Genomic DNA, 23,468 nt, shown 5'->3' on the forward strand with positions numbered 1-23,468 from the left:
GGGTGAAAGGAAGAAGATGGACAGGAATATGTGACATAACATAATCAAGTCAAAAGGTGAAAATGACAACTCCTGTATTTTCTCAAGAAGAAGAAAGCCTATAAGGAGAATTGGTGAGGAGGCAAAAAGAGGGATTGAAACAGGAAGAAAGCAAGGAGAAAATCTTTTCAATGGTGGGGAGGGGTATGACTGATGAACACTGCCATGGAGGAGAGTAATATTCTATAAAGGGATATGAGGACCTTATAATAGGTTTAATCTGCAGGGACTTGCTTCTTAGACCATTCATTCTGCCTCTGGAGAATGGGGATCAGAATGGGGGGACAGGAGCTGCCTTTTCTCAATTTTTATCTTCTCTGACTCTGCTGCTTTTGCCATTGTTAATCACTTTCTTTTCTTTGATACTCTCTTCTTTCTAGATTTTTATGACATGATTCTCTCCTGGTTCTCCTCTCCACCTGATCTCTCCTTTGTTGGATTTTTATCCAAGCCTGGTAACTGTGGGGATCTTTCAGGACTTGGTCCTGGACCCTTTTCTCTCTGTATACTATTTCAATTAGTAATCTCATCAGTTCCTATGGATTCGGTTATTTCTATGCTGATGATTTTCAACTCCACCTATTTATCAACTGCTGACTTCCATTTCCTTTCTGCTAACTGCCAGTTAGATATCTTGAACTGCATGTCCAGTAGACATCTTAAACTCAACATGTCCAAAACTGAATTGTCTTTCCTCTAAACTTCCCTTTCTTCCTAATTACTGCTAAGGATACCACCATCCTCCCACTTGCCAATGCTCAAAACCTAGATGCCAATCTTGACTCCTCTCACCACCTCCCTGTTATATCCAATGTTGCCAAGTCCTGCCAATTTTAGCTTTATACCATCTTTCAAATATGCCCCTTTCTCTCCTCTGAAACTGCCACCATGCTAAAGCAGCTGTTATCATCTCATGCCTAAACTACTGTAATAGCCTGCTGGTTGGTTTTTCCCCACTTCAGTCTGTCTTTCCACTCAGTTGCCAAAGCAGTATCCCTGAAGCGTGGATCTGGTCATATCACTCTTCCCTCCCTTACTCAATAAACTCCTGTCGCTCCCCATACCTTCAGGATTAAAAATAAAATCCTTTTTGACATTTAAAGTCCTTTATAATCTGTCCTTGTACCACTTGTTTACCTTGTACTAACTTTGTATTGTTTGTTGTAAAGGATGTTTGTTTGTACCCTTCCCCCTTTGGGGGACTCTTTTGGGTAAGGAAGAGAACAGAATACATTGGGAAATGAAGGTGGTATAAAAACAAAAGAAATCAGTAAGAATTTTTTTTTTAAGAAAAAGATTAATCTTCCTTAAGCACAGATTTGTTTCTCTAACTTTAATTCTTGATGTCTTCTAATGGCTCTGTACTATACTTATGCGAAAAAGTTTCAACATCTAAGCTTGGCATTTAAAGTCCCACAAACTAGTGACTTCTTACCTTTCTGGCCTCATTTCTCATATTATTCACCAAATCAAACTGGACTATTCAAGGTCCCCTCTATGTGCCCCAAGCATTTTCTACCTCTGTGCTTTTGCTGATCTATAAAGTGAAGGAGTTGAATTAAATATCCTTCTAACTCTTAATTCAATGACAGTAGGCTCTCCACCTGTTGCAATTCTACCCATCATTTAAAAGACCAGTTCAAATACCACCTTCTTTATGTAACTCCATCCTACTCCTACATCCTAACATCCTATTCCACCTGATGCCCTGTCATATAAAGGCTTCCCCTTAATTAGACCTCACATAGTATTTTGTACCTGTTACCATTGTTTTAGAGTTGTATGTTTCTCTCCTATGTTATAAGTTGTATATTTCTCCACTATGTTATAAGCTCCATGAAGTGAATTGTTTTAGCTAATTTGCCTAACCCGGCATAATGTTCAACACATATTAAACATCTAATATTTGTTGACTATTGCTGAATACAGCTAGGCATAGATACATTGAAACATATTACTTTTCTTTTGCTAGATTTCATGAAAATTATTATTTTACATATGAACTTGATTCATTTTTATATTAATCATTGGTAAGTGGGCATAAGCACTAAACCAGTGCCAAGATTTAAGTTAAATCAAATGAGGTTAACTTGACTTACATTAGAAGAATGTAGTGGTGATGAACTGGGAGATATAAAACACCTCATGCCTTTTAGTACTTTTTAGCTAATAAAATATCTTAAAAGTTTTGAGAATTTCCTTTTGTAAAGGCTAGATGTATTAGGTATTATTTTTTCATGTATTATATTTTAAAACATAACTAAAACAGGCATTCTTCATCTTTCTAGCCAGAAGCTGCTAATATTAAGCCTTAGATGCTGGAGCAGGAATTTAACCTTTTTTGTGTCATGGACTCTTTTGGCAATCTGGTGAAGTGAATGGACCTCTTCTTAGGAAATGTTCTAAAATTCATAAAATGAAACACACAGGATTACCAAAGAAACCATTTATATTGAAATAATTATCGAAATATTACAATACAAGTTGGTGGATCCCAGATTAACTTTTGATTTAGAGCTTCTAGCCTTGGTTAACTTCAGGAGTAGGTACTTTCAAGTTTGATCACATTGTCTGAAACACAGAAAACACTGGACAAAGAATGAAATCTGGCAGCAGCCAATAAACACCTCATTCTAGTGTAATGGGATCAAGGTTGGAAATTAAAGGGAAAACTAGGGGGTAGAGGAGAGTTTCTTAAAGTCTGAAAGGACAAGAAAATAGTGGAGGCTTAAGAGGTTTCATCCTGTCCATTAAATTAGGGGATAGCTGTCCATCCTGTCCATTAAATTAGGGGATAGTTCATTCATCCTGTTCATTAAATAAAAAAATATCACTAGGTCAGTATGATTCCATGTACTAATGACTTAACTTTCTGAGAATGCAGCTCATGTTTACACAATTTTATTTAGTAAAAGGTATGCCTGTTTTATCTAAAACCAAACATTTTATCAGGGCTAGTAAAAGTTGGGTCATCTATAACTTTACTGGCATTTATATAACAGATGACCAGGATGAACCGCAGGACAGTGAAATCCCTTCTAAATCATTTTAGATTTAATTCTAGTTAGTATAGTTTATGTTGCTAGTACCCTAAGCCTTTGAAAATCTATATGGGGGTCCTCTATTTCAAAATTAGAAGCACCATTCCCCAAAGAAATGTTAAATGATGGTTGGGCACCACAAACATATTTTAATCTGTTTAATTTATTAAAGTTTTACTAAATACAAAGCATGGTATAACTCCCTAATAAAACTAAATTAGGTATTTATTTCAAAGTTACAAAATTTTTAAAGTAACCAAAATTATATTCCTCGGTGTTACTTTATAAAAGTGTGTGTGTGTGTGTGTGTGTGTGTGTGTGTGTGTGTGTGAAGCTTAGGAACCATGACAAGGATTATGAGAAGAATGTGTGATTGAGGATGTGTCAATGTTACAGATGGAGACAAAGAAAATTAAAACATGGTCTCTTGTCCACATGGAGCTCATAACTTGTGCAAATAGAGGGAAAGAGGAGGGAGATACGACATCTGTATCTGTACATCTCTGTGACAGAGAAGAGAAATACTAAGTGATATGAGATGTCTAAAGAATTAAATAATTTCTGGCTGCTGAGGAGAATCAGAGTAAACTTCATAGAGGTGAGTATTAGAAATGGGCCTTAAAGCAAGTCTTTCAATAGACAACAGATATGTGTTTCAATTGGTCAGGACTGGGAATCATTGGAGAGGAGGGAGAATCTGGTGGGGAGGACAGTTAGGAAATGAGCTCAGGTGGGTGATAATAAGGGTCTTTACCTAGATGGTGGCATAAAGAAAGGAGTGGATAAAACCAAGGAAAACTGCATAAGTGAAATGAACAAATCAAGTGCCAAGGATAGCCAATTTATAATGTAGCCTAAATATATACACTATCAAGAGCAGCAGAGAATCTAAACACAACTTATAACAATGTTTCTAGGGAAATGCATTTCAATTTGGGGAATGGGTGAAACAATCGAATTTAGCTGGTTGCAACCCTATGAGTGGGAGGAGAGGTTTTTCTTCTGAGTTAAAAACATCACTTCCTCAATTTGGGGTACAGATGGTTGGAAGTTATACAGTGAAAAAGTGAGTGTGGTGGGGCAGAAAATTGAAGACTGGGCACCAATATTTGTTGTGACCATAATGTAATAAGACTTCAGTTTCTGGTTTAAATGTCATTTTAGAAAATTCAACGTTCCAGATTAGGGGTTCTTAACTCATGGTACATGGACCTAAAGAGATTAGAGCCAGGCTGTCCAACCTTAGGTTTTTATTGAAACAACAGACAATACATTTTGATTTGCCACTTTAGTGAGAGCTTTGTGGTAGCTCAGCTTCCTTTACTAAAGCATTTATGTAAATCTCTATGCTTGTAGGTGGGTGCATAAATAGCACTGCAGGCCAGCCCAGCTGAATGCGCCTGCCTTCAGGCTGTATTTTGGACAGCCCTGGATTGGAGGATTGATTTTCGGGGAGGGGGCTTGTTTCAACAATCTGGCTAGTAGCTGTTGTGTAAGACCAACACAACCCCAACAACAAGCACTCGGCAAAAGCACAAGTTCTTTTGATCTGCTTAACTAAGGAAAGCTACGTGAAGGGGTTGAGAAGCTTACTTTAATTCAGCGTACAAATATCATTCACTTAGTTCAGCACCCTGAACTTCGGCACAAATACAAACAAATTACAAACATCAACAGGCAGATCTTGTCTGATTCAAATCCCAATACTTAGTTACCAGAGTTTAACAAAGTCTCAGCATCCGGGTTTACAAGCTGGAGGGCCCTTAGCTACAGCTGCCCGTAGTCTGCATCAGCACACCAGCACGAGTGAGAGCCCTGAGCAAATGGCTCTGTCTTCTCTTCTTATCATCATCAAATCATCTGAATGACCAGAACTTAGGCTGCTATGATTGGCTCTTGAGTTAGCCCCTCCCCTTCGGACCCTGGGAGATTCACATCCACATAGGTTAGGTTAACACCTAATAGGGGTTAGAGCCTGGGGCTTAGCACTTAGTAAGACTCAATGAAATACACTGAATTATTCAAAAGAAACAAAGCCAAACTCTTCAAGGGCACTTGTTGAACTAAGTGCTAAGAGCCCATTTTGCTTACCAACACAGGGCTGTAAAGTTGGGTAAGGAAAAAACTACATCCTTATTTTGACTAACCTCTAAATGAAATCTATTATTTCCTTCAATTATCCTGCAAAGGAATTGATATACTTCATCAGACTGCTAAGGGGGTCTATGAGAGAAAAAAGATTAAGAATTCCCATTCTAGATAGTTAGCAGCAATACAATTGAAGGATCATTAGGAATTCTATCATGATATCTCTTGAATACTTCTCATATTATTGTAACAGTAGTCAAAACATTAAGTAACACTGAACAAGAGCCCAAATGCCACTATTTTGAAAAGGAGACTTTCTGTTAATATAGGTTCAGATATATAGACATGTACTGATGACCTCCTTTTGTATTTCTGTTATACCAACTTAAGAAGTACACACAAGTGATGTGACTTGGTTGAGAAAATTCAGTATTCATTATATCTTAAATCAGGGCTGTCCAAAATACGGCCGGCCACATGCAGCCCACAGTGTAATTTTATGCGGCCCATCTGTGGGTTTTAATTTTCAAGAGCAAAAAAATAAAATAATAATTTGCATGGGATGTGTATTAAATTTTTTAATTCCGACACTAATAAATAATCTCATTGATGTTAATTTTCTTTGGTGTTTGTAAGCAGTATAAGGAACGGAACATATCACACGGAATTTTCAACGGATCTGTGGGACGCATTCGGTCTGTATGTTGCATACTAGTCAGTATGCACCTACATTTATACTGTTGTGTTGTTCCTTTGTTGTTTTGTGTTTTTGGTGCCTTCGCCTGCGTATTGATGATGCACGGTTCACCCACTTTCTATTAGTGTACTGTATTTTTTTATTCTGGGTACCGCCCTCGAATAATTATTTTATTTTAATGCGGCCCTAAGATAACCTAAGGTTGGAGAGCCCTGTCCTAAATCAGTGAGGAACCTCCTGGTATTAGCCTTCTCTCTTTACTCATTGCATTTTATTGAACGCAACAACAAAAAAAATCCATTGACTCAAGAGAATATATATCACTCCACTTCCCCTAAGGGCAATTCAGTTCTTAATTTCACCCCAATGAATACTGACTGCAGAAAAGAAACAAAAAAGACTTTTTCAACCATATTTACTACATCACATAAATATTTTCAAACAAATAAATCTCTTCCCTTTTGCTATCCTTGGCACAATTTATTAAAGTTTTATAGTAAACAAACTAGTGTAAACATTCATGGATAAAAAAAATGAAATTTTAAATATGGTACAGAGGTCAATAAATAGCTAAACAGGAGCAAATACTAAAATCACTGTAGATTTTTTTTACACTAAGATTGAGTCACTGATTTGAACTTTGTCAAAATAAATTTCACCTACAAAACAAAGCAATTTAGAACTCAATTTTGATTCAAATTTTTAAAAACTACAGTTGCATTTTTACATTAAAAAGCTGCAAAGTAAACTCTAAAGAATAAACTAAAAATTTAGACATACTTTTACACATTATCAAAAGTTCTTCTAGCCTGCAAAGGACTGGATATTTAAGTTAATTACAAGGTCCAGAATTCCATTTCCTTTAAGCAATTTTCAGTTACTCTTCTGTATGGCATGGAAATCTTCATGATATTCTAATGAGTATTAGTATAAAGTCTGTTCTTGATAAAAACAACACTAGACAGATGTTGCCTGATGCCTGGATAATGCTGAATGTGAGAAAACCAGCGAGACATATTCATATATTTCTCCTTTTCTTGAAAAGTAAGGTCAACCTAAAACCAAACAGACATTACATAAGCTCAGTTAATTTTAGAGTAAGAGACAGAAAGCTGCAAAGACCTGTTCTCTGAGGCCACCACTGAGAGCATGGGCTTTCTTTTTCTTGTTCAGTTCAAAGCCAAAGTCTGATGCAAGGAGGCTCATCAACTGCCAGCTTGTATCAAAGTCATGTCCTGAGATGATCTGGAAGCTCTAAGAGCTCTTGGAAGAGGTGAGATTCCCGAGGAAAAGGGAGCTCACGAAGGACCAGGACACAATTGATTTCCCCGGTGTTTCTGGCAAACTTAATATAAGCAGGTTAAACTCCGAAAATATTATCTAACAAGAGAGTAAAGTACAACAATCCAGAGAGAAATGTTCACTTCAATTAAAGTCAACAGTTTGCCATAGCACTCAACTCAGAAGAAACTGGTGTTGGAACCAGTTGTTAATGTCAAATGAAAGATGCTAAATGATAGAACAAACTATTTCTAGCAGTGAAGAACTCAAATTAAAGTACAATTGAATACATTTTATCAAATAGGACAAGAATATTGCAGTTTTTTTCTCCTTTTCTAAATAAGATTGTAAGGATTGAAAGAATTCTTAATAATTTTCTTTTATCTCTGGGAACTAACACAGTGTAACACAGAAGGCAATTAACATTTTGAATTGAAAAATGCTTCTGAATCTGATTCAAATAGACTCATGCAATAAAAAGTGGGACGGGGAGATAGTTGTGGGTGCAAACCCTTGTTATTTTAAAGCAGCATGGCTAAGTAAGTACTGAGTTCAAATTCAAACAAGGGACTTTGAGGGTTTTCCTTGAGAAAATGTTTGAGTTAATCTTTATGAGTTATAAGGTTGGGTAAAGACAGAAAGGCAGTAACTCACAAACCACAAGCATGAGGGGCAGAGCTAGTTTCCTCCCACAGTTTAATCAACAAACATTTGATTCACTAGTACCATCTGTGGAAATATGAAATTTGGTATCCTGTCTGAAGAATCAGATAAACAAAATGTTCTCCAAGAACGGTGTAAACATGGGCAATACCGTGTGTAGCTAATAGCATATTCTTGGTTCCACAACTAACTGGTAAGATTGAAGCACATTTCAAAGGTCCTTTCTATTGGCTATCAGTCTTCATTTTTAAAGAAAGAGAAAACAAAACGAATTTGAGGCTCATGGAAGTCCTCTCTTCTTATAGGGCTTCAAAAGCAAAGCTACAAAAGATTTCTCCACCTGTTTGTGCCAGTAGAATTATACACAGCAAACTACACTTGCTAAGAATTTTTTTATAAAATGCAATTATTTCTCTCTCTCTTTTTATTTTTTTTGCTTTTTGGCAGGGCAATTGGGGTTAAGTGACTTGCCCAAGGTCACACAGTACATATGTCAAGTGTCTGAGGCTGGATCTGAACTCAGGGCCTCCTGACTCCAGGGCCACTGCTCTACTCACTTCACCACCTCGCTGCTCCTAAAATGTAATTCTCAATAAGAGTTAACAGACTAAATTCATGATTACATAGATATTAGTTAAGTGTTATTCCTAACTCAGTTATAGATTATCAAATAACAGGCTGCCTTTTACTTTTCTATTGAGTGTTACAAAATCCCTCACACATTGTAGGTTACAAGATTGTTAAATATTGAAATGTGATTGTAAAATCTCTCATATATGAACTCACCTAGGAACTGAAAAGCAGAACTACGGGAAAATTTGGAAAACTTTTCCTGATTTTTGGTTTTCCATGTGCAGATGCACATTGAGTAGTGAAATTGTGTTTAGAAAGGCTTCTTAACTTCCAAAAAAGGGATGTAAAATTAAAATTGATATTTATTTCAGCAATTTAGCAGTTCTGGCAGATAGAACTATCTCTAAGTTTCAACCAAACTTGAATCTGACAATATGTTTAATAGGCCAGGTGTTTAAATGATTCCCCAAATTTGGCCAGTTAACTTACAATTTAGAGTTCTCTAGTGTCTTTTAGAAGAGGTTTAACATATTTTTTGACCTCTACTCACTTTCCTACACCTTATTTTGAATAAAATTTTCTAGTGAAGTTGATACTCAGTGACAAATGCTATTCAGAATGTTTTCCCAAAAAAATGAGTAAGAACAAACGTTACAATTAATCATCAACAAAACACTGTAAAGAAAAATAAGTCAGTTTCCTTTTTCTTTAGCTATTCTGTAATCAAAAGCTATTCTTTGGATTGGACTTGAACATTAAACTAAAGAGAGTTGCCAAAGTATTTTCTAAAGAGAAAACTTGGTTGATAAACCATACATTCAGAATACGAGTCACAGGAAATGTCACTGTTGCCTGACACTTAACAACCAAGTGGAAACAAATCTTAACATTACTGAGCAAAATCAAGGTAGCAAGCTCTCACACCAATCAGCTTGTCCCAAGATAAAAATTTCATATATTGGGTCTCAAGAGTAAAGGTTACAAACAGACCTGAAGTACCAAAAAAAATTTCAGAAAGGCTTTTGCTGCCACTTCTCTTTTGTTTTTCTGGTTTGATTTATCTGCTTGTCCCATGAATCTGAGAAAAGTGAACATTGCGATGGACCATAATTTGTTCTCCTATTAATGTCTGTTATATAGACATTAAACAGGAGGTTACTGTAAATAAGATATTTAGCTGAGTCCAATTTTAAACACATGAAAACCTACAACTTTCTTAATGGGATTCCCTGGGCTTTCACCTTAGAACAACAGTTTTATACTTTGTCTTTTTAGCAGGATTAGTTTTTAATAGTAAATTTAATCTATTGTTTTTAATTACCATTTCATCATTGTTATTTGACTGTAAGCCAACATGTCTATATATGATAACTTGGCAGGCTGCTCCTAATCCTTCCATGTTATTTACAACAGCACCCTGCAATTATTTTCAACTTTAAAGGCGCTAAGATTGTAATCTTATTTACCATTTTCCCACAAATGTGAAAAAAAAAATCTTCAAATGACCACATTAGGATGAAATGCTATCTGGCTTCTTATATGAGCTTGTATGGTCTTTGCTACACTCTGCTATGGCTTTTATGGGTAGTGCTCCTGGATTCTTTTTACAGATTCTCTCTTAAAAGTCTATATACTTATTTCTGTTCTAAGTTCCAATCCAAATTTTAGTCAATCTTGTATTGTTATAAAGGGTAGGAATTATCTTTCCACCTGGATCACCAGCTACCTGATACTACTTCACTGCAAGAAGTAACATTTCTTTCTTCTGATTGGAAAAGATAATGTTTCATCCTAGCAAATGTGTCTTTCTAAAAATATTTCTGCCTTCTGACTAGTCAAGTGGAATGAAAAAGATTTAGAAGAGAAGGGAATTAAAAGCCTGTAGGGAATTTCTTCAGCCTCGCTAGAAGAGGACAGTGATCGGAATGATTCTACAACCTGAAGTACTTATAGTCATAGCTGCGAGGTTTATTTGGTGTTTTGCCACTGGGTCTCCCTTTTTTGCTTAGGTTGGAAGTGCAGTGGTTACTTACAGGACAGTAACTGATAGACAAGTTTGGCCCAGTAGTCATTTGTGACTTGATTCAGTTTACCTTTACTCAAGCAGCCTACTACTGGGCAATAGGGAGTGGGCCCACACTGTCTCTCCACCCCAAAGGACTCACTATATTGGTGACAGCTGATCTGCTTTAGCTCACTGCAGCTCAGAAGCTCCTCACCTCAAGGGATCCAACAGCCTCAGGGATAACAAGTGTGTACCACTATTCCCATCTGTAAGGGCTTCTGCTATCAAACTGACCTGAATGTGAAATTCCCCTTTCTGATCAAAATTGTCTATCCTTCCACTTCTTACTCCTCACTCTTCTCAAATCTAAGGGTTAGGCTCATAGCCCTTGACTGCTTATCCACTGGGCAACTGGCTTTTGTTTTTGTATCCCCCAACATTTGGCATGGTACATGGTATGCCTTTGATAAGTGCTTGTTGATTCACTGACTTGTTTTGTTTGGTGCTAGCAGGTAGAACAAGGAAGGAGCAATAGGCAGATGAAGGAAAGAGGTAAATTTAGCCTTGATATCAGGAAAAACTTTCTAACAATTAGACTTGCCCAAAACTGTAATGGGTGACCTCCCATTCTTGGAGGTCTTCAGACAGAGGCTGATAACTGATTACTTGATGGATTTGTAGCGAATCAGTCAATAAGCATTTATTAAGCACCTACTAAAGTAAGAGGCACTCGCTAAGTGTTGGGGATACTCTGCCCCAAACTTGCCACTACTGCCCATCCCATAACTTTTTACTGGCTCAGTGACACCACACGCAATCTCATGGTTCTCCTCTTTTCTCCCTAACCATTCCCTTTCTCTTTTTCTCTCTTCATTTTCATCTTCCTCCTTCCTCTTAAAGAAAGGGGTGCCCCTAAGATTCTGTCCTGGTTCCCTCTCCCTCCCTCCCTTTGCTCTGTGGATGATTATGGCAATAACCTCTGAACTTGTCCTTCTGAGTCCAGTCTATTCCTTTTCACATCATTGTCCGAGTAACGTTCCTAATGCACTGTTATGATTAAAAAAAAGCCTCTGTGGCTTCCCATTTCCTGATTCTAGTAATTCAAGATGCTTTATTAGAAGCTGGCCCCAATTTGCCTTTCCTGCAATTCATCTTTATACTATATTTTAGAGTAAAACAGACATACTCCACCTCATTTTCTTCCTTCCTGCTCCTGTTTCTGTGACTTTGCTCAAATATCATCCATGTTTAGAAGTGATTCCTTCCCACATCGACAGAGGTAGTTAGATGATACAGTGGATACAATGCTGGACCTGAAGTCAGGAAGACCTGAGTTCAAATCCCACATCAGACATCTATGATCTGTGTGATCCTGGACAACTTACTTATTAACTATCTGCCTCAGTTTCTTTAGCTGTAAAATGGGGATGACAATAGCACCTATCACACAGAGCTGTTGTAAAGACCCAATGTGATAATATTTGTAAAATGCTTAGCATAGTGCCTGGTACATAGTAGGTGCTTAATAAATCCTTGTTCCTTTCCTTTTCCCCACTGTAGTCTTTCCCTTTCTTTAAGGTCCAACTAAGGAACCACCTCTCTCACTTCTGTAGCAAATGTGTCAGATCTACATTTGCACTGCCAGTACCTCACAGTACTTCAGGATAAGTATTTAATACATGTTCAATTGAAACTATGGTTATTATTGGAAATCTTTATTTTCTTTAGAACTAAACAAATTAAATTATACAAGAATAGTTAGGGATTTATATAGTGCCTTAATATTTGCAAAACACTCTATAAATATTATTTCACTTTATCCTCACAGCTACCTTGGGAAGTAGGTGTTACTATTATCCCCATTTTACAGATGAGGAAACTAATGTTGAAAGAGTGACTTGCCTGGGATCACAAAGCGATTAACTGCTGGAGGCAGGATTTGAATTCAGCTCTTCTTGACTCCACGTCCAGCCCTCTAAGATGCCTCAAATATAATCAAAGTTCCTAATTTTATAAATGATGGAGCAAAGGACCAGAGAAGTTAAATGACTCATTTGTGGTCACATAACTTTTGAGCAGCAGGTCCAGGCCTAGAAATCAGTTTCCTGACTCCTGGGTTAAGACTATGTCTACCATACCATGCTATGACCCCCTGTAATGGTAATGTAAATTTGAAGATCTTTCCCACCCATTAATGGGCCCAGGCTTATGTCACAGGAAACCTAAGTCATGTGGCAGGAGGAGCTTGCTGAACAAGTGGAATAGGAAAGGGTGGAGCAGAAAAAGCTCAGGGCGAGTTAGAGCTGAGGGAAGAGGACACAGGCAAAGAGAGAGCTAGGATTTGTGAGTGTCTGTGGGAAGGCCCCAGCAGGGGGAAGGCTAATGGGATGGCCAGGCTCCCTGCTGTGACACTGTGTCTTATGAAGTGGGCTTACTGGTTCTGGGATTTGGCTGCTGCTTGAATGGACTGGATTTACTGGCTTTGGGATTTGGTTCTCTGGTGTCTGAATAAATGTTTTACTTCTTCTACCTTTTATATGAAGAGTCTTTTATATTTTGCAAAACAGTAATTACACAGGCAACTATCATCAATGTTGTGATTACTGCCTTGCTGATATACCTTTCAAAAGAAGTATTCTACTCAAGGGGAGGCAGAATAGTAATCAGGGTTAGAGTAATCGAGGATTGATAAGTTAAGCATTAATGAGGTGAAGAAGGTCCTAAAACATATGTAGGTATTTGTATTTCTTTAAATCTTACTCTGATGTGCCTTGTATTTTAACATAATTAGTACCAATCAAGAATAATTAGGTTTAACTCTAAGAGTTACATTTTAATTTTTTTATAAATGTGTAATTACATAAGAAAGTATCCTAAGCTCTTATCTTCTTATTTATTCTTCAAACTAATCACTTTTATTATTCCTAATCTACATAAAATGGTCCTTAAACTATTATCACAGATGATATTAAGTACAAATTTGCCACTAATATAAGGCATGAACTACAAAAATCTCAGCTATACTAAAACATAATTTTATAAAGTGGCTTTGGCAAACAGTCACAAAATGGTAGTACTTGTTTCTAACAGAGTCCACCTTACGGAATTCCATCAAGGTGAAACACTACAAGATTGTTTACTGCCCAGGGCCCTCCCCCCCAAATCATACAGAAACATTTCAATGGCAAAGTCTTTATCAGCCTCTAAGGCTTTTTCTTTAAAATGAAATGGAAGTTACACAACTTAATTTTAGAGGTAGTTTGGTTAAGAGAGAAGCAATGGTAGACAATAGGCTCTGGTCCTGGCACTTTCTGTGTGACCATGTGACCACTTAACCTCTTCTGAACCCCATCTGCAATGAGGAAAATAATATGTGTACTGTTTATCTCCAAGGATGGTTGTGATGAAACCTTAAAGCTCTGGATTAATATATGAACTTTATTTTAAAGTATAAAGTACTCAGTACACACTCAACCAGGAAAAGGATAAAAAGAATCTTTTCAGTGTGACATTCTCTTCCAATTAAAATCAATTATTGCTCAAGTCTGAGTTTCAATCAGAATGAAGGTTTCTTCAATTCTGAAAAGCTGGCATCTTTATAGTCTCAAACACAATTTTACTGTTTTAAATTCTTAATCCTTATAGCCAAAACTCTAGCCTATTTATCTTGTCTACTACTTAAGGAATTAATTGGGAGCTGTCAACAATGAGACTTCTCTCAGATGCCCAAGATAAAACAATTTTTACAGGTTTCTTCTAGATTCCTTGTTTCTTTCCTCTATTAACATAATGTTTGTTTTGACCATAAATTAGTACTTTTGTTGGTCTGTACACTGTTTCATGTGCTGTTGCTTTCACACTGAGTTTATAATAGCCCTCTGGGAAAAAGTCCATGCCTTACACTTTGTTCCATTGTCTGTCCATCATGCTGGGTAGTTGCTAATACTCAGTAAACTGAATTTTGCTATCACTATAAATCATGAAAATAAATATCAAGGACCTATGACTTTATCAGTAGGGGAACCTTTTACTAATTCAAATTTCTTAATGGACAATCTTAACGAACTGCCTGATGGTGAGATACACTGCCAACACTGCTAGGTCTTTCTAACTCTGTGGCTAGCACTCTAACCACTACACCACTGTCCCTCACTTGTAACTAGTGGGAGAAAACTTGAGTTCACTCAACACTGTATAAGGTACTACTCTAAACACTGATACAAAGATGCAAAATACCTAAGTCCTACTAAAATACTAAGCCCTACCTAAGTTACTTATAGAGCTGGCCAATTATCTGATCTCTCTGTACTAAAATCAACGAACTACTGAATTTTAGAGTTCCACTCCTCACACTGTGGATTTCTCCATGCCAACGTCAGCAACCACCCTGTACAAAAGATGACAACTCTTCTGACTGGTGAGTCCCTATCCCAGACCTACATTCAATGAAGCAGCTAAGCCAAGATCACTTTGCTCCTGGCACATAGTGCCTAATAAGGAAAATGAAGCCTCAAAGAAATAATCGATGAATTAAGCTCACATAGCTAGTTTCTGCAGAGCTGGGACTAAAATTAGGATACTGCACTTTTAAAAGGTACATAAATCTGAACTCTTTTGTTCCAAGTAGTGACAAGCACTGCAAGGAGATTAAGTTCACAAAGTACAGTAATTATTAGCCTTATACCTTGATCAAGATACTCACTGAGCCTCAGTTTCCCCATGTGTAAAGTGGGGCTATCATCACCCTTGCCTACTTACATATGTTCATGAGGAGCATATGAGATAAAGTGGAAGAAAACATTTCTAAGTGTATGGTTTAAGGCTCTACACAAATGGTATCATCTTCTCCATAAATGTAACTTTTTTCTTTTTTTTTTTTTATGGCAGCTGGTGGTATAGTGGATAGAGTACTGGGTCTGGAGTCAGGAAGACTTGAGTTTAACTCTGACATCAGACACTAACTACTGTGTGGCCCTAGGGAAGGCACTTAATCTCTGCCTGCTTCAATTTCTACAAGTGTAAAATGAGGATAATTAGCAACATCTACCTCGAAGGACTGTTGTGAGGATCAAATGAGATGTTTGTGCAAACATTCTCCTTTCATTTTTCTTGCAAAAATTAATCCTGTTGTTACAACAAATTCAACTGACAAATACTAACATTAAAAAAATCATTTCTCATTTCAAAATTATGTTAAGCATTCGAAAAGTTTAGGAAATACTTACTATGAAACGATGAAGTCCATAGTACAATAAAATATCTGCTACAGTAAAATTATTACCAGCAAAGTAGACTTTATCTTCAAGATATGAGTTAAGATCCTAAAAGAAAATATTAACAAATTACCAACAAGAGCAGCAGTCTGACAACACACTGATCACTCTTAATGACTTAGGAAGACCATGTTTTCTAAAATTCAACTTGACATCCATCTTCGACCTTAACAAAAATAGTAGAAATTTGTGAACTGTATGCCCACCAACCTTTTAGTTTTGACTAACTTAAAAAGAAACAGACACTAGCAAATACTTTTAATTTCCCCCTAACACATGAACAAAGTTTATTTTATAAACAAAGGCTCATTAAAAATAATCCAAGGAAAATCTTTCCTGAATGCCCTTATCCATGCCAATGCTATAGACACTGTCAGTAAATGACATGTTGGGTTCCTCCAATAATGCTGATTGCCTTGGTGTGACAGAGGCATATACTCTTGTTCTGTTCCTCGCTAGACACCCATGGCATACTGATCAGTGTTAAAGTGACAACCATGGGAAAAGCTGAAGATCTTTTTATTTCTAGAACTCTTAAAACTCCCAGCTTAAAAAACATGGTTTTACTAGGCATTAAGACTCCCAGTATCACAGAAAAACAGGATCACAGATGGAAATGACCTCAGAAGCTACCTCATCCAACTCCTTCATTTTACAAAAGAAGAAACAAAGGCCCAGTGACTTGCCAAGGGTCATAAAAATAGTGTCTGAGGTGGATTTTGCATTTAGATCTTCTAATGCCAGAACTAGTGCTCTTCGGAAAAGATTTTAAGTATCTTCCCAGAAAAGAAAAATAAATCCCACAAAGTAGAAGATGCATTTATACAACACCCTAATTAAATTTAAGATACTAAAATCAAAATTTGCTTCTCTTTATGTTGCTAATTTCATGTGTTCTGTTCCTTTTGTTAACTTTGTGCCTGAACAAATTCTACATATTTTCAGAGATGTAACAAACTACAAAATATTGACTTCAATTATGGCTTCAGAAAGATAAAGCTTTGGGATTTAAGGCATTTCTATATCTTCATGTGTGATTCCTCTACATTTCTTTTACCTAAAATATCCCTTTGAAATCTAGAACAAGACATTATAAATATGAAGAGAAATGTCATTTTTAATGCCTTGCTCCTTTGGGTAAGGAGATGTTTATGCCCTTGATTTTGTCAAGATACTGACAGGATAGAGTTGGGGAAAGGGTTTGGTGGTAATCCATTATCAGACAGCATATAAAAAATCAGTAATAAAAGCTCTTTATAACATTTTATCCAATAGAAGCAAGGCATACAGGACACCCCCAAGGTCAATGAAGACCACAGTATTTTGTGAAAGATCTTCAGTAACAGAAACTACCCATGTAGTTTTCTTTAATCTTGAGAGAAATCTCTAAAAGAAACCCTTGAGAAATTTGTAGCCTATTTGTACAACATTTCTAAAAAGTACATTAATATGTTGTCATTACACTTGCTATTCTGTGATACTGGGAGTTTTAATGCCTAGTGAAAACTACCCACATTTTGTGTATAAGCTTTTAACAGAGGAGGGTCTACATAATACCTGTAGAAGGTACATTGTGATATAATGTACTTTTTTCAGATATAAAAACTACCTCAAGATTAGTAGGGTATATGCTTTGGGTGGGTTTTAAAGGAGTATTCAAATAACAAACAGTAGTGATATCATTGTTATCATCATAATATAGCAAAAGCTAGTATTTATGTATTGCTTACTATATGCTAAATGCCTCACAAATATTGTCTCCCAATAACCCTGGGAGGTAGATGCTATTATTATCCCTATCTTTCAGCTAAGGAACTGAAGTACATGTGATTTGTACAGTCACACAGCTGTTAAGCATCTGAGGTCAGGTCCTCCTGACTAGAGGTCCAGGGCTCTATCCACTGCACCACCAAGCTGCTTCTAGTTAATGCAGATTAGTAAGTACAGAGCAGTCTATGAATTGAGATGTGTTAAACCTTACATACTTGTACCCAGTTTGACTAATGAAAAGTTGGCTTTTCAGGTTATATACAGTATGCTGAAATATGGGCATAGTAGTAATAAAAAATAAGTTATACATGTATATCCAAGAATATAACATCACCACATGTAAGTGCAAAATATTTTGTATTTCATTTTCAAGAATTAAAAGTCTGCTAATGGAACAAATTCATTATATGCAGAAACAGAGTATACAAGTTTAGAATTTCATTTAAGTATTTTAAAAGGCATTAAATTCAGAAAATGAGGGCACATGACTACTGATTACAAAAAGGATAAATTCCAACGTTAGTCAATAGCCAGCATAAAAGAAAACAAGTGTAACCTGAGTATGTGTGCATGGGGAGATGTATACAGGTATGTTTTGACTCAGCAATACATACCTTTCAGAAGTCTCCTAATCAAACACCATTTCCAGTTTTCACAATGCTTCTATTTAAATGCCTTACTACATAACATTTTGTAAAATGAACAAAACATTTGTGTTTAAAACACAATAGTTAGGATCTTGGTTCATTGATTTTGCCAATATATAAACAGGAACTAATTAGTTGGAAGGGTTATTTCATAGCATTCTCTGTTTCTAAGTTAAACCATGAGTTGTTTAAAAATCCCCATTTATTCTAACGGACAAAGAAATGGTGGATACCTTCAATATACTTCGGATATCTTCCTTGTTGGAGTGTCCATCAATGCGAGTTACTTTGTATTCTAACCACTGCTGAACGAGTGCCTTCTCTTCTGCTGTGTTTCCTAGAAGATGCTCTTTGTTGGCCTGCTTGACCAGATGAGCCGCAATAGTAGCCGAGCCTGTTAAACTTGGCCCATTGTTCGTCTGAAGGACTGGAATCTGAAAGGGAAAATAAAAATCCTTCACATAAACTCCACGAAGTTATTATGACTAAATACTTAATTCTTCCTTTCAAGTACCCAGAAACCGCTGCCATTTAAAGCTAATGATAGTGCTTTGCATAACTTCCTCATTTTGAGCCTCACAACTCTCCAGTATTCATTGTTTTACTCATAAGGAACTGGAGGCATGGAGACACTGGTTTGGTAACTTGCTTGTGGCCACGGTCTAAGCAGGTTTTTCTTGAAGCAAATTTTCCTCATAAATTGAAAAAATATGATAAAAGCATGGAGAAACTAAGTCATTAACATTTTGATAGTGAAACTAAAACCCTAAATTTCATCTCAGTTTCACAAACATTTAAGGGTCTCCAGTACACAAAGTACTGTAGTATGTCGGATACCAAGCTGGGTACAGATCCTACCCTAGGAAAGTCCATAATCTAAAAATGGGGAAAAGACCTGTACGTGAATAAGCATGATACAATGAAGTGTGATAAGTGTGAATGAAAGGTCCAAGATGATAAAAATTAGACATCATTTTAGCTAAGAGGGAAGAAGCTCAGGGAAGGCTTCATGGAGAAAGTGGCCCTTAAGATGGACTTTAAAGAGAGGGACTGAAACAGATGGAAATGGGAAGGTAGGCTGGACTGGGGCTGGCATAAGCAAAAGCATAAAGATGGGAAAGGATAGGACAAGAACATGGAGAAGAGAAGTCAGATGGAACAGAGCTGGAAAGGTAAGCTGTAGCAGAACTGTGGACAGTGTTGAAGCCTAGGAGCAGAACTTTATTTAAAAGCTAATAGGGTAAAGCTAGTAAAGGTTTTTGAGTAGGGGAGTTATATGATTACTTGGGCAGAAGCATTTGGAACCTAGGAAGCCATTAAAATAGTTTAGGAGGGAAGAGATGAGGTCCTAAACTACAGGACTACAGTGAGAACAGGAGGATTGGCTGGATGCAAATACATGCCATGAAGGTGGAATCCTTGATCTCTCTGCAACCCTATATACTCTTTTGAGTATCTCATGAAAGACCTTTATAAAGAAGTCACACTATTATTTTAAGCCCTGTGATTTTATCAGCTTGGGGAAAACAAACTATTGGGCGTAAAGACTTAGCAGTTAAATCCCAGAAAGTTGCTTATGCATACTGATGTGAAGTAATGAAATTATGCTCAAAACAGCTAGTGGTATATGAAGGCGGCTTTTGAACCCAGATCTTTCTGGCTCTAAAGCCAACACACTACTCCCTTACCACATACTACCTCCATTTAATATTCTTATAATGTCACGCAATTATACATAGCGTAGATACATTATAGACCATGAACTTCGTGAGGGTAGGGACTGTTTTGTCTTTGTATCCCCAGTGTCTAGCACAGTTTCCTGGCACAGAGTAGTTGATTATTATAAAAAATGAACTCTGTGTTGTGGAACTGGGCTAGGCACTCACTGGGGGTACAAAGACATCAAGTATATCTACAGGGGAAAAGGATAACAAATGTAGAAAAGTACTGGACTTGGGTTTGACACCTACACAAGTCACTTATCCCTTTCCAGTTTTGTTTTGTATCTATGCAATGATAGCTTTAGACTAATGACCTTTGAGCTTTTTAGTTTTTTCAATCTATGATCCTAGGACTCCCAGCACTCACTTTACACATTATAAAATAATTAAAAACTGAGTTCTGGAGAAATGAAATAACTTAGTGAAGATCACAAAGCCAGATAAGTGGCGATCTGAGATTAGAACCTATATCTCAGGATGAAATATGTTTTTTTCCTATTTAATATTTTATTTTTCCCAATTACATGAAAAAAAAAACTTTTGACATTCTTTTTTTCCCCCAAGTTTTGAGTTCTAAATTCCCTCCCCCTCAATGAGAAGCCAAGCAATTTGACATGGGCTATACATGTGTAGTCATGCAAAGCATATTTCTGTGTAAGACATTCTGTAAAAGAAAAGACGAACACAAAAAACCCTAAGAAAAAATAAAGAAAGTAAAGAAAAAGTATCTTTGACCTGCATTCAGGCTCTACTAGTTCTTTCTCCGGGAGGTGGACAGCACCTTTCATCCTAAGTCCTATAGAATTGTCTTGGATCATTGTTATAGCTGAGAAGAGCTGTTATTCATGGTAGATCATCATACAATACTGCTGTTACTGCATATAATGTTCTCCTAGTTTTGCTATTTCACTCTGCATCAGTTCATGTCTTTCCATGTTTTTCTGAGAGCATCCTACTATTCATTTCTTAGAGCACAATACTATTCCATTACAATCACATAAACAACTTCAGACATTCTCCAAATGATGGATATCCCCTCCATTTCCAATTCTTTGCCACCACTAAAAGCGCTGCTATAAATATATCTGTACAACACACAGGTCCTTTTCTTTTTTTTCTCTTTGGGATACAGACCTAGTAGTGATATTGCTAGGTCAAAGGGTATGCATAGTTTTAAAGCCCTTTGGGTATAGCTCCCAATTGCTCTCAAGAATGGTTAATCAGTATACAAATTCACCAATAGCACATTAGTGTTTTAGTTTTTCCACATCCCCTCCAACAGTTGTCATTTTCCTTTTCTGTCATATTAGTCAATCGGATAGGTGTGAGGTAGTAGCTCAGAGTTGTTTTAATTTGCATTTCTCTCATCAATAGCGATTTAGGGCATTTTTTTATATGACTATTGATAGGTTTGACTGCTTTGTGTGAAAAGTGGCTGTTCATATCCTTTGACAATGTAAGGATTTAATGTTTTTAAAGCCACTGCTAAAAAACAAAAACCCCTCAAAACCACAGAACCACCCCCCCCCCTCACATCAGCACAGCTGAACAAAACACATTCCCATATTGGTCACACTCAAAACCGCATTTCTTACTTTGCATATTAGTCTATCACCTCTGTCAGGAGGTGGGCATATTCTTTATCAGTCCTTCTGAATCATGAATTCAGAGTTCTCAAGTCTTCCAAAAGTGTCCTCTTTTCTAATACGGGTGTTACAGTACAAACTGCTCTCCTGGCTCTACTCACTTCACTGAATCAGTTCCTAAGTCTGCGTGGGTCTTCCTCCTTTCTGACAACACTATCTGGATTCCACTACATTCACATACACACTTTGTTCAGCTATTCCCCAAGTGACTGGGCATCCCGTTTCCAGCTGTGCGCCACCACAAAGCTGCTATGAATCTGTGTACGTAGTAGTCCATTCACGTTAGTTCTTCTTAGTCCGTTGCTTTTTACACTAAAGCAAGCTTTGAGCAACTCTACCATCGTGCAGACGAAAGAGAAGAGGGTCCAATACTTCCCCCCTCTTCCCGGGAGCATTCTAATTCCCAAAATGTAATAGAGGATCCCTCTCCCCTGTTGTAATCCCGCCTGAGATACTTAGTTGTGTGACCCTGAGCAAATCACTCAACCTAGCTCGGCCTCACTGTGCTCACCTACAAAATGGGTATTAACAGCACCCTACCTCATAGGGTTTGTCGTGAGGATCAAGAGATTTTATATATTTCGCTTTTAAAACCTTAGAGCTCTATAAAAATGCTGTTACTATATAATTACGGCAAGCTTAGGGCCCACTTCTATTTAACCAGGGGAGGGTAATCAATGTCCTCTTTTTTTTTCCTCCAAAAGAAGGAAATGTCTTAAATGAGATAGCAAATAAAAGATGGGGGGGGGGGGAGGTGGATTTTCAGCCATAAAAGAGGCTTAAAAACTTGTCTGGATACAAAGTTCACCGCCTCCCCGGTCTACAGATGAGGGAGGCACCCCTCCCCCGTTCCCTCTCATTTTCCCAGATTCGGGTGAGGAACAGCTGCAGGTCAGTCCCCTCCATTCCAGCCAGGTTAAGGATCCCCGGGGGGCGGGGGTGGGAGGCTAGACGAGGGAAAGGAGAGGGAGGGGAAGGGGAGGGGGAGGGAACACGCGCCGCTCTCCACACACACGTGCGGACCCCGGCTCGCTCCAGGAAGCAGCATGTTCCCGGCCGCCCCTGGCGCCCTCCCATCCCTTCGTCAGAACCGGCCGCGCGCTCACACCCCTTCTTCCCCCTCGCGCTGCCTCACCTGGCGCTCTCCTTGAGCGCTATACTTGTTCCCTCTTCTCAAGCCCAGCAACTTCTCCAGCAACGTCAGGTCCTCCGCCGCCGCCATCTTTGTGGTCTTAACAGAGGAGAAGGAGCGGGGCACGGAACACGACGAAATTCCGCATTGAAGGTGACGTAAGGCACGCCGCCCAAGCGCCATCAGCCATTGGCTGGACGGAGGGGGGCGTGTGGGACGTGCCTTCGCGGAGGAGGCGGAGCGAAGGATCTGGGCGGGGCCGAGGTACCGGCCACGTGGGTTTCAGCTTGGGGTTCTTCCGGAGCTTTTCTGTGAAGAGAAGCAGATGTAATGGAGGCGCTGGGGCGCTGGTTGGGGAGGCGTGACGGTGGCACTAGGGTGAGGGAAGACCGGATAGCAGCGCCCTCTTATAGGGGAGCACTGCACGAGGGGTGCCCCCACGAGAAATCCCCCCTTCCTCTGAGGAGCTGTCGAAGACTTGAGGGTACAAATCATCAGGCTGGTGGTGGACCCCGGGTCACGAGGCCTGAGAATGATTCGATTGAGAATTATTCTCTTATGGCTTCCGGAGTGAAAGACAAAATCTTCATCCTTCCAGTTTGGCTCTGATTGGCCAATCTTCCAGTCTTATTTCATATTCCTACCCTTCCTGGCCTGTTAAGTTTTTCCTTCTTATGGCAATCTCCAGCCTCCAAGCCTTTACACAAGTTGCCATTCCCTTTTGGAATGTATTCATTCTACCTCTGCCTCTTAGGACTCCTAGCTTCCTTAAGGGTCCAGCTCTGTTACCACCCTTGACACTTGCCTTTCTTGATGCTTCTAGTTTTTAAGTGATTTTGCTCCCTTTTGAAATCATTTTGTATATGTTTTGTATTTATTTGTATATGAGTTT

The 23,468-nt window shown here is 38.0% G+C and overlaps 1 protein-coding gene across 1 annotated transcript; it reads right to left on the bottom strand.

Moving 5' to 3' along the window:
- Positions 1 to 2,803: 2,803 nt before the first annotated feature.
- Positions 2,804 to 22,714, bottom strand: EEF1E1 (eukaryotic translation elongation factor 1 epsilon 1). Its single transcript, XM_036741216.1, has 4 exons — positions 22,580 to 22,714; positions 18,311 to 18,511; positions 15,613 to 15,708; positions 2,804 to 6,920 (listed from the first exon to the last, which is right to left on the bottom strand). The coding sequence occupies exons 1-4, from the start codon at positions 22,664 to 22,666 to the stop codon at positions 6,780 to 6,782; spliced, it is 525 nt and encodes a 174-aa protein (XP_036597111.1). The 5' UTR covers positions 22,667 to 22,714; the 3' UTR covers positions 2,804 to 6,779.
- Between the last annotated feature and the right edge of the window lie 754 nt (positions 22,715 to 23,468).

Source organism: Trichosurus vulpecula, chromosome 1 (assembly GCF_011100635.1).
Source record: "Trichosurus vulpecula isolate mTriVul1 chromosome 1, mTriVul1.pri, whole genome shotgun sequence".
Taxonomy (NCBI): Eukaryota; Metazoa; Chordata; class Mammalia; order Diprotodontia; family Phalangeridae; genus Trichosurus; species Trichosurus vulpecula.

Bases quoted from the DNA above. Each gene is read 5' to 3' on its own strand.
- EEF1E1 (XM_036741216.1), bottom strand. From the start codon at position 22,666: ATGGCGGCGGCGGAGGACCTGACGTTGCTGGAGAAGTTGCTGGGCTTG. The intron at 18,512-22,579 runs GTGAGGCAGCGC...TTTCCCTTTCAG, and splicing joins GCGCTCAAGGAGAGCGCCAG to ATTCCAGTCCTTCAGACGAA. The intron at 6,921-15,612 runs GTAAGTATTTCC...GTTTGGTTTTAG, and splicing joins ATGGACTTCATCGTTTCATA to GTTGACCTTACTTTTCAAGA.